Raw genomic sequence first — 12,466 nt, forward strand, 5'->3', positions numbered from 1 at the left:
TGATAAATCATTAATATATCTTGGGAACATTATGACTTTTTTAGAAGTTGGTGTAGGCGGTGTACTGAAAATTTAGGTATACACTTACAATACAAGTATTTAGTAAATAAAATAACTTTTACCTATATACTTACATCATAGTTGTATTTTGAATTATTTCCATTTGGTTTGGTTTATTTACAGATATATCATCAGTATTTTTAATAAATTTAACGCTTTCTGATAGTACACTATTATCATAAGATAATTTTCTCTTACACCCATTAGAGCTATAACAAATATATACCTATCTAAATAAAATTTACAATAAATACACAAATTACTTACCTATCAGAAGGTTTATTAATTGATTTAATTAGTGATAAAGATGGTACAGCTTTCATTAATAAATTTCCATTTTCATTAAAACTATCTTCAGTAAAATGATTATCACAAATTCTATGAGATGGCTTACTGTTTTTAATTCCACATACATCTAGCCAGAGTTTTTTTAATTCTTCATCTTTGGGAAATCTGTTATAAACATTTAAAATGGAAGGTAGATAATAATAGATTGTGATGAAAAACATAAAAATCCTTCTAATAAAGCCTGGCTAGATTATTTATTTATTCGAATGGCAAAAAAACAGCCTGACTAGATTAAATGTTATTACATGCTTAACATTTTAATTATCAAATATTTAATAATTACTTGTGTAAAGAGACATCTAATCCTGGTGTGTAACCAATTTTACAAATGTAACATTTATATACCATTATAACAAATTTAAAATAATTTATTATAACTTATAAGTAAAATTAAACGAGCTCGTGGTGAACCGATATTGGAGTAATGAAAATATTATTTTCAAAATAGACTACGATAATACGATTATTTTAATTATTGTGCAGTCACAAGTAACTCATGAAAAGCGCCCTCTATCTATGACCGTTCTACGGGTACGAAGGGCCAGTCTATTAGTATAAGGTCTATGGGTATGAATGTATGATATATTAAAAGTTTGTGAGACCGTTGTTCAATGTTTACGATAAAACTGTTCATATTATATAAGTAAAAAAAAAAAAAAAAGTTAACTTAGATTTATAACTATTTTATATTTTACGTTTAATGATATATACTTACAATGTTCTTTGAGAAGTTGAAATATTAAAAAAATTTCCGTGTGTCGTCTATGTGCTGAGCAGTGTGAGGTGAATGATGATACGACACATTTACTCTCGGTACTTTTCGAAATAATAATTATTATAATTTAGGTTTGATTTAGAGTGGTGTGATCTCATTATAATAATCTACATATTTCCGTCTTATGAAATAATAATTATAATTTTGATTTGCTTTAGAGCGGTGTGATCTCATTATAATAATTAGCATATTTATAAAAATATTATATTCGGTGTCAAATAATAAAAAATATAGTCGCACATAATTTACCATCTCTATCAAACAATATAATTTTACCCTTTCCGTTTCAGCGTGCTTCAACTGAAATGTATAAAATATATCACTCAATACAAAATAGCAAGTCACTTTTAGAGAAAGTACGTAAATCCATTTAATAGCTACAAGTTATAACTGAATAAAAAAATAAAAAAAAAATGTCATTTGTTAGCTCAGTAAATAGTAGTAACGAAGAATCGATGAACGAAAGTGATGTAAGTACAAAATAATATGTTTTTTATATAATTTATAATTATTAGTTATATTTTGAAGATGACTAAATACAATATTTTTTTATTTTGTATAATACTGAACTATGTTGGTTCGAGGTATTATACTCGTACTTAAAGATATAAATAAATAGGTGTAGCGTATATATTTTTACTAGATTTTTAGTTACCAAATTTTATTTTATTTCAGAACGATTATAACAATATGAGTATGAATGATGAGGTTAAATCATTTAAATCAGTGAAAAAACAAGACATAATAAAAATATAAAACAAGTCAAATCAAATAAGAATAAAAAAATGGCTAAAAAAGTAAGTAAAACAAAACATTTACAGTAAAGTAAAAAAAAAAACATTTTTATTTATTTATTTATTTATTTTTTTTGTTTTAGAATATTTCATATTTGGATAATATTGAAAAATTACTACAAAATGAAAAGATTGAAACTGATATCATAAATACTATTACGGTAAAACAAGATGATGATTTGATAAATGTTAAATCTCCAACTGATGAAAGAAGTTCCGAGTACTGGACCATCAGCCACTATAAGATCAAAAATATTAAGAATGTTGATAGCAAGAACAGGTAATATAATATATTATATTATTTATATACGGAGAGACCAGGACTACTTTCGGATAAACGCTTTTATAACGAATGTAAACTAGTGAATGATATTAAATCATTATCCCTACAAAGACGATACACATTGCTGACAACTTATATGCTCTTTATTATTTAATCACCAATATTCAAAAATGTATTAACATTATTCACTATGTCCAGCTATCCGCTTTACCCAGATCCTAATATAATATACTTGTAATAAATTTTTTTAATAATCATATAATCATATTACAGTAAGATTAAAAAATAAAAAATAAATTTATATTTTTTTTTTTTTTTTTTTTTTATAGATGGAAACATGCTGAATGTAGCCTTAAAGTAACGATAACCGATCAAACAAAAGATCAAGAACTTAAGAATAATTTAACAGAGGTTGTACAAAAAATATTCACACGCTTTATGTCTGATCCAAAGAGGAAGATAACAAGATCTAAATTATCAAAGACATAATAATGTATTTATTAATGACAGTAGTAAAAAAAAATTTGAATATATAATAGTACTATGTACTATGTAAAATAAAAAAAATTTCAGTTTAAATATACTTGTGTTATTTTTTTTATACCATCACTCACATTGTATATCAATTAAATATTATATTATATTATAAAATATTTTATTTATGTATATAAAACAAAAACTAATCGTACATTTATTTTAAAATGTAGTAAAAAGTAGTAATAAAAAAAAAATAATAATAATAATAATAATATAAATTACTGGTTAACAGCTGATTGAAAAAAAAAATTAGACTACTAAGTCTTGTAATATCATATCTGATAGTGAGTTATAATGATACTGTAATAATTCATACATAAAAGAAATATCGTTAGACTCCATATTACTATAACTTAAGTCATAATTCTGAATATATTGGTTTGTAAATTCATTCCGACGACAAGAAAAAGGTAACCCATTTACATCTGCCATAATTAGTGAATATGCCGTGTCAAAAGTCTTTTGATAACTTGACAATTTTTTTTGTTTTTCAATAATATATAAATCAATACAGTGTTGCAATTGTTTCAAACGGTGTAAATCGATATGTGATAAAGTAATATAATTTTCATTAGAATGTAATATAATTGAAGACTGTTTCACATTAACAGAATAACTTAAATTGTCAGTTATTCTTACACGTTTACATCGAGTTTGCAGATTATCGATAATTGCATTGTAATTATTTTCACACATTAATGTATGCCATTGTTCAAGATCAAGGTTTAAAATCTTTTTAGTTAGTTTACATTCTAATAATATAACGATTGAAATCTTTTTGTTAACAAGCAATCCAACTGTTACACTCTTTTTACCATACGGTCGAATTTCGAATACTGACTTTGAAACAACTGGTAAAATCATATTGTAGCTAGCGGTCTTTAAATTCTTATAGATTTTTTTTTTTTTTTTATTCTAATGAATTACGTTTGTTGAAGTAGTGCTATGATTGTTAGAAAGTTTATCATATACTGATAATATTGCTAAATATAACAACATTTTATACTAAAAATCATAGAGTATATAGAGACGCCCCTATAAATTATACTTTATGACTAAAATTATTAAAAAAAAAAAAAAAAAAAATGTAAAAGTAAATACGTGACCTAATTTATAAGTGTGGATGGGGTGAGAAGAATTATTAATTATTAATGATTATATACTTACATTAATTTGTATCAAACCTGAAATTAAACCTTATATTATTTAAACAGAACTTCACGCCTTATCCATTAGGTCATGTATTTACAAGATAAAGGATTGAATAATAACACATTTAAGTTGTTTAATAGAATTCGATAATTTATTCGATACCTATTATATAACATTTTTTTTTTTTATAAATCTTAATATACTAACAAGTGGTATCATATGATTCAATTTCACAATTACATTTAGCTTTTCCGCATTTGATTTTTACATATTCAACAAAGTGATTTCCTTTTGATAATAATACATATACAGTATACACATTCCGGATTATGTCTCGAGTGTTCAATCCATGGTATATCGTCTTTTTTCCAATCGTGTAAGACAAGTCCGCAGGAAAAACATTCTACAACGTCTTTTACTCCTCTGTATAAGAAACCACAATCAGCCAATAAATATTTATTTTAAGGTATTTTTGATGGTAATATATCATACGTTTTTAATCTGGATGTAAATGTAATGTATTCCGGATATGTTGGGAATGATTTGTTTCGTACTAAAGAAACTAATGAAGAAATGTCATTGCTAGTTTTTTGTAAGTTCATTTTTTAAATGGCATTGAAAATCAAAATGTATTACTATAAAAAATATATTCTTAAGAGATAGAAAAAATAAACATAAAACACAACTTGGTTTAACGATGGTTAATTAGTTACTAAAATGTAAAGAAAAAAATAATTTTGTTACTAAAGAATTACAGCTCAGTGTAGCCAACATGTATGAGTAATAAATAAATTGTAAATTGTTACTTTTAGTAGTCAGATTGTTACTTTTACAATCACGATTTATCTGATATTTATGAAATCTCTTTGTAAAAAAGGTACTCAGAACATACATTATGGTTTTTGAAAATCAGTGTTTTTAACTGGTACAGCGGAGAAAAAAAAGTTTGAGGGGAAAAGTCTCCCTTAAAATTTTGAAATCTCCGTAGTCAAAAGGTGCTCAGAACATACAAATATATACTACTTATTTCTCTCGTGTAATTCTTCTAAAATTGATATAATTTCATTATTGACACCAGTATTACCAACATTTTGTGATGATGTTAGAAGATTTAATCTAGTTACTAGTTCATTCGGATCGTCATAATAAACTAATTGTGTTTGAGGTATTACATCTTTATATAAACCAGAACCTCTCTTAACCTTTGGGGTTGCAGTAAAATTAAACATTTTTTCATTCTTTGGATCTGTAGTCATAGAACTGTTTGCTGTTGGACGAAATTCAAATGGATCATTTGGTATAGTTGTATTATTATGAATATTACTACGTTTAGTGTTAGATCTAGATAAATGATCGGTAATTTGTGCTAAACTTAATCTAGGAGTTCTTGAGTTATTAATTTTATCTATTTCTTCGTTTAATTGCTTTTCCTCATTTTTCATTCTATCGTATAGAGGTTTTACAACATTCGTCCATTTATGAAACTTTGAGGTTTTAGTTTTCCCATCTGCTTTTAAATGAGCTCGTGAAGTTTTTAAAATGTCGTAATAAGATTCCATATCTTGTAGAGTTGTATTTTTTGGTTCTTTCTCACATAGTAAAGACCATAGTCCTTCAGTCCATGGATAGTATTTATTAAATAACTGTAAGTTACCATGACTAATGCCCGGTTGCATGAAAACAGTTCCGTAAATTGTTGGGCCGATAATATATTGATAGTATAATAATGGAAGTTAAAGAACAGATTGCGTTTCATGAAAGATGTATAAATTGTATCAAATTATCAGGTTATAACCAATTATCAGGTATTCAGTAGTACAAGGTTTTCCCCATAGATATATTAATACGTCTATGGTTTTTCCCATTTGTTCTTGTCCGTTAATTTGATTTTTTCAATTCTCTTTTTTTTTGTTCGAGTGATTTACGTTACATTATAATTTTTCTATTGTATTTTATACTTTTTTACGTCATTGAATTGATTTAATTTACTTTTCTATAGTAATTTATTGCATTAAATAAATAAATAAATTAAATAAATATTTTTTATTGGTTTAATTTAAAAATATTATTTATATAATTAATATGGAAGACGACAAAAAAAGGGGCAAGAACTTTTCTGAAACAGAAAAATCAATTTTAATTGATCTTATTTTGCCATACAAACATATTATTGAAAATATCAAGGTAAGCATAACATGCTTTATTATTATTTACTGTTTATTGATTATATTTTCTACCTATATGATTCTTACTTATACATGATGAAAAAAAATATCCTAATATTTTTGGTCTCACTCCTTAAATGTGTGCGTATATGTATAAAAATGAAGTGCAAAAAATTTGATTCTATAAAATTGTTTATTATTACTAATCGTTACTATGTTACTCGTATTTCCAAAAATATAGTGCTTTTTTACAGTCGAGTCCATATACTTCACGAAACATTGGATATATTAAAAAATGTAATATTATAAAAGTTATAGGTAATTTAATTTAATTTAAAATATATTATAATATAGAAAATGTCGATATTTCTAAAAGTTAACGAAATACTTACGGAAATGTGAAAAATTTTCGTAAATATTGAAAAATTTAAGGAGTTCAAACTTAAACTACAAGTCGGCACGGGTTAACCTTAACCGATTGGTTTCAAATTTTTTTGCAATTCATTTTAATACATATACGCACACATATAGGGGAGGAGACCAAACATTTTTTAAAATCAAAATTAAGGAACACCCTATGACATACCATATTATATCTTTAGTACAAACCTACTTACTTGAGTATCATACTTTATACAAATATTATGATGTAATATAATTATAATACAATATTTAGACCGATGGTGCAACAAATAAAGAAAAAGATGCAGCATGGAGTGAAATTGCAAATTCATACAATTGCCAACAAATAACTGGCATCAGAACCATTCGCCAATTAAAATCGGTGTATGATGTTCAAAAAAGAAAGGCTCGAAAAGACAAAAGTGATTATAAGGTACTTATCTAAAATTATTTCAATTAATTTATTGTTTTGAAATATTATGTAAACTAAAATATTGAACACTTTAGGTTGAACTTTATAAAACTGGTGGGGGTCGTAATTTATCAATGTTGTCAAGTACAACAGACAAAGTTATTGGACTCCTAGGTGATCGTTTAGAACCTTTATCTAACCAATATGATTGTGATTCTGACTATCCAAGTATGTATAATAAATTTTATTACAGTTATTAATTCTTAACTGTTAATATTGGTATATTTTACTATTATTTTATAACTTTTAGATGCTAATAACCCACCAGATGAATTCATAATTCAAACATTAAATGAAGAGGATCTATCAGATGACTTACTTAGCAACTCTGATGAAAACTCTTATTTAATTGAGAAACCAGTGACAAAAAAAAGATCACCAGAAATACTTTTAGCACCGAGCAACAAATTGGTAAAAATATTGGACAAACAATCTGTTGCTCATAACGTCAGCACTAGTCATCCTGCAACTGTGGAACAAAATATAAAAAAAAAGCACGAGTCTTCTGCAAAAAAGGTTTATGAAGGACTAAATCTTTTGACTTCCAAACATTTAGATATTATTGAAAATAAAGAAAAGCTAAAGGACAATTTAAATTTGTTAGCATTAAAAAAATCAAAACTACAGTTAGAGATTACAGAAATGGAGCAAAAGATTATGGTCCTAAAATATGATACTGAGCAACAAAAGTGTGCTTCAGAACTCAAGCAAATCAAATTAAAAGAACAAATTCTTGAGTCTGAACTAAGGCAGAATAAAATGAAAAAAACAATTCTTTCAAAACAATTAATAATTAATTTATAAATAATTTATAAGTTGTTCATTTATGTATGTTTGTTATTTTATTATATAGGCATTGCAAGTTGATTTTTATTTAAATTTTATAAACAGAAAATTACCTAAAAATTTCAAATAATCTTTTATTAAGTTATAAAAGAAGTACAAAAAAAATGATGATAGTTTATAGTAACAATAAGTTTTATTATGTTGATTACTTTATAATTTTTATTAATTATTTTGTTTAAATTTTTGTGAATAGGATGTTATTAACATGATTTATTTTTATTTATACATCTAGTTTTTACTTAATTTTAGTTTGTTATATTATAGGTATTTAGTTAATTTTTATTTAAATTGTTTGTTACAAGGAGTTATCTAAAAAATAAATAATAAACTGTTTAGTCCAAAAAATGTTTTAAAAATTAATGCTTATGTCAAGAAAACACAGTATTTATTAAATGTGATCTTTCAGCATTTCCTAACTGATGAATAGGCAAGGTTGGTATCTCTTGAAGTAATTCAATATCAATTACATGATTAACAACTTCTGGAGGTATCTCATCTTTTTCTTTTAGAAGAAAATTATACAGAACTGCCGTAGCAACGATAGTAGCCATAGTAGTACTTAGTTTTGTGCGAACTCCAACTGCTAGAACAAGAAATCTTCTCTTTAAAATCACAAACAATCTTTCCACCACATTCCTTGAACCAATTTGAGCTTTCTACGACATCAAAACAAATAATAGTCTTTTTTTAAAAAAAAAGCAGTGGCGGTAGGCGTAGCAGTAGCCATGTAGATGCCTATAGACTATAGTTGTAAGTAATAAATTAGAACAGTTTTAGGTAAAAGCACAGAATAGATTGAATGTAAAAGTAAATCAAACTTAACCTGACCTCACAAAATAGGAGGTCTAAATTAAAGTGTAGTAATTGCTAGCGTTTAAATGTATTCAAAATATACTTGATATTTGCGTTCTGCGTCAGTTCTTGGATTCAATAAAGGAGTTAGGAGATAATTTCTATAAGGATAACCTTCATCACCAAGCAAATAAGTATTTCCAAACTCATTATTTTCAAATTTTGCTCATATTAAAACTATTATCAAAAATAGTACTGTCGTGGACAGATCCAGGCCATCTAAATAAAAATAGAAAAGTAACAAATAACTGAATTATGGATGATTATTTTAATGAAGTTAAAAAAAATTTTAATATACCTCGCTACAATATCCAATATTTTTAAATTGCTATCACATATTGCTTGGACATTGAAAGAGAAATACCCTTTACGATTACGGAACTGCTCGCCGATATCACTTTTAGGTGATTGTATTCTGATATGCGAACAATCTAGTGCACCAATAACACGAGGAAATTGATGTAATCTAAAAAATCCTAATTGAACTTTTTGTTGCTCTGCAACACTACTAGGGAATTGGATAAAGTGTGGACGTAATCGAGTAATTTCTATGGACACTGTTTTAATAACTCTACAAACAGTAGATTTATGAACCTGAATATGATCACCTAACACCATCTATAATTAAAAATTGTAGGTACTGTATTTCTTATTTATAAATTATACAATTTTTGTTTTTAAAAAATACTTGGAATGCTCCAGTTGCATAGTAACGCAAAGCAATCAAAAGTTGAAGTACAGGTGATAGAGATGAACTTCTATTTGTCTTATGTTTAATAGAGTCACCGATCATATGCAAAAGTATCATAAATGTTTCTTTCGACAATCTATTAACAGCGAATGACACAATTAATTAAAAAACTATAAAACTCAACAAAATGAGAACACAAAAGACTTAAAAAAATTTAAACCTAAAGCGATACTTGAAGTCCAAGTCGTCATAGTCCTGCAACGGATTAGACCTATCCCTAAACAGCCTTGGTCTTGGAAGATTTATTAAAATTTGAAGAATCATATCTTCATCAGAATCATCAGACGACGATGACGAAGACATTGCAATTAATTATTTAAATTAAAAATTTAAACAGTTCTGCAAATTTTACAGACCCGAATTCAGACCTATAACTTATCGAACTGATAACGGTTTATCGGTCTTTTATTTATCGATTTTACAGAACGGTTTTATTTTTACAGAACCGATAACGACTTATCGGTTCTGTAAATTTTCATGCAACTGGGCATAAAAGTTACAGAGTAGCCTCCTATTTTATATGAATCACTGGCTTTATCATAATACATACCATATGATTTATCATATCGTTTTGATGTAGGACGTTTATTGAAAAAATTTGAAAATGATGAATTTTATTCGTTATCATTATCATCATCACTAACGTCTGAAGTTTCCGGTTTTATTTCATCAGCCGGTTGTGTATTCTTTTCTGTTTGGTTGCTCAATGGTTCTATTATTGGTTTAAATGCTTCACGAAAATAGTTGTCGGAATCTATGATACCACGTTTCATTTCCATTATTTTTCGTTTTATATTTTTTTTTGAGGTTATTAAATTTTCCAATAAAACTTTTTCTTTAATCATTTCAAATAATAATGTGAATATAACTGTATCGTATGACTATTGACAACACAATGTATATAATTTCAGTTATACTTTATATTTATATTTATACTTACATTTATTTTATTTTAATAAAAGTATGAAAACCACATCTATATCTTCCTTCATTCATTTCCCGAGTTTTATCAATAACCATAAACCCATAATCACTATGATTCCAACATAAATGAGAAATTTTCCGAAATTCAATGAAATCCATATCTGTAGACGAATGATCATTGAATATATGTCGTAAATTTGTATCTTCTTGTTTTAGTATTATTAAAAAATTTGAGTTATCTCTTACTAACTGTTTTGGTATTTTAGAATATGTTTGTGCTAAATAAAATACTGAACTAGCACCTGAATGTCTACAAATTGAGTAGTATTCTCTGATTACTGACTGCGGACCACATATGACGTCATCAAAAATTAAAATGGAATTTTTTTTAGTTAAGTTTGGTTTTATAACTTTATCAGCACTTGTAAAAATGAAAAAAATAGCACCTTATATATCATCTATTATTTTTTTTAACAAAACATATTTTTCTTGATTTGAGGTTTTAGAGTATAGATAAATATTTTCAAATCTTAACCCGCTTTCATGGGTAATTAAATTATACATTATATTTGTTTTTCCTGAACCACTAGGACAAACTAATATAGCACGTATGGTATCAGGTAATAATGATCCATGTTTTGATGGTTTTTTTTCTATCTGAACATCAACATTTGTAATATCTAATTTATCTTTCTGCTCAATCAAGTTCATTTTTTCGTATAAATACTCATGCATTTTTACTTTATAATCAGTTATAAATGATACGTTCAACTCATAAGTGTAAATCAGGTAAGACTGGTAAAGGATTTGTAAACTCACTTATAAATAGGCATCCGTTTGAAGCTCGTATTTCAAACTATTAAATATTGTTGACATGGTGCAAAATTAAAAAAAGTGACTAGATTGTGTTGATAAAGGAATAAACCCGTTGGATACTGCATGTTACGATCACGATATTTTGCATGCAACTAGAAAACATTTAGAAGATAGACATGAAGTGTTAGAACTTCGGACTTGGGAAAGATTTAAAGCAAAAGATACACCTAGAAATAGAAAATCGTTGCGTACACCGTAATAAACGCAATGAAAGCTAAAAGAAAAATAGGAATGGGTTGTAAACGTAAACGGAAACGTACTACAAAAAGAAAAAGAAATGGTATACTGTTAACGAAAAAAAAAATACGTTAAAAAAAATGTTGGTAAAAGGTTGATTTTAACACCAGGTCAGTCAGGAGGTGCAATTCCCTTAATACCTATTTTTGCAGGATTATTAGCACTTGGTAGTTTAATGTCTGGAAGTGCCAGTGTGTATAATGCAATACAAAATTCAAAAAGAAAGAAAGGTAATGGATTATATTTAAATAATAATGGATCAAGGAAAAAAAACTGATGAATACGCTACCTAACAGACCACTAACTTCTAGAGATATTATAAAATATGTTGCAAAGTTTAATATCAGTCATTTCCGCGGAGTATTTTCACGTGATAACCTACCTAAAAAACCTCTCGCAATCGAATGTGGTATATTAAACTTAGACGTATCTTCCGGTAATGGAAGTCATTGGGTAGCGTTTTATAAAATTAAAGATAAGGTTGAATATTTTGATAGCTTCGGTGATTTACCTCCACCGATTTAACTACAAATTTATTTTAAAGGAAACAAAATTAAATATAACTACACAAATTATCAAGATTTTAATTCATTTAATTGTGGACACTTATGTCTTAATTTTTTACAATGCAAGAATCAGTTACTTTAAGTTTATCTGGTAATAAAACCACATTATCTATAGGTTATTGTCCACCAATTGATGTATACGATGACTCGGAAATTGCTTTGTTTATTTTGCAAACATATAATACATTTGCAAACATAAACGAAACTAATAACAACTTTGAAATATATTTAGAAAACTCCAATCGTTTAGTTTACTAAATAATAATAAATTTCCAATCTGTTCTATCACACTGAAAAAGGGGTGTTACGATATTAAGGATATCAAAAATCAAATTTTGATAAAGATTACTTTGGAATAAAATCGACAGAGAAAATAACTTTTGATATCGGGATTGATCAAATAGATTTTAGAACAACCATATTCAG

At 26.5% G+C, this 12,466-nt stretch overlaps 2 protein-coding genes and 1 pseudogene across 2 annotated transcripts; 1 reads left to right on the forward strand and 2 right to left on the reverse strand.

Annotated features, from left to right (window-relative positions):
* Positions 1–4,880: 4,880 nt before the first annotated feature.
* On the reverse strand, positions 4,881–5,566 carry LOC126554852 (uncharacterized). Its single transcript, XM_050209867.1, has 2 exons — positions 5,277–5,566; positions 4,881–5,216 (listed from the first exon to the last, which is right to left on the reverse strand). The coding sequence occupies exons 1-2, from the start codon at positions 5,506–5,508 to the stop codon at positions 4,969–4,971; spliced, it is 480 nt and encodes a 159-aa protein (XP_050065824.1). The 5' UTR covers positions 5,509–5,566; the 3' UTR covers positions 4,881–4,968.
* Positions 5,567–6,780: 1,214 nt separating this feature from the next.
* Positions 6,781–8,043, forward strand: LOC126554853 (uncharacterized). The gene is made up of 4 exons (XM_050209868.1): positions 6,781–6,949; positions 7,024–7,156; positions 7,239–7,737; positions 8,028–8,043. The coding sequence occupies exons 2-4, from the start codon at positions 7,063–7,065 to the stop codon at positions 8,041–8,043; spliced, it is 609 nt and encodes a 202-aa protein (XP_050065825.1). The 5' UTR covers positions 6,781–6,949; positions 7,024–7,062.
* Positions 8,044–8,202: 159 nt separating this feature from the next.
* Positions 8,203–9,740, reverse strand: LOC126554854 (uncharacterized; annotated as a pseudogene).
* Between the last annotated feature and the right edge of the window lie 2,726 nt (positions 9,741–12,466).

Source organism: Aphis gossypii, unplaced genomic scaffold, assembly GCF_020184175.1.
Source record: "Aphis gossypii isolate Hap1 unplaced genomic scaffold, ASM2018417v2 Contig00627, whole genome shotgun sequence".
Taxonomy (NCBI): Eukaryota; Metazoa; Arthropoda; class Insecta; order Hemiptera; family Aphididae; genus Aphis; species Aphis gossypii.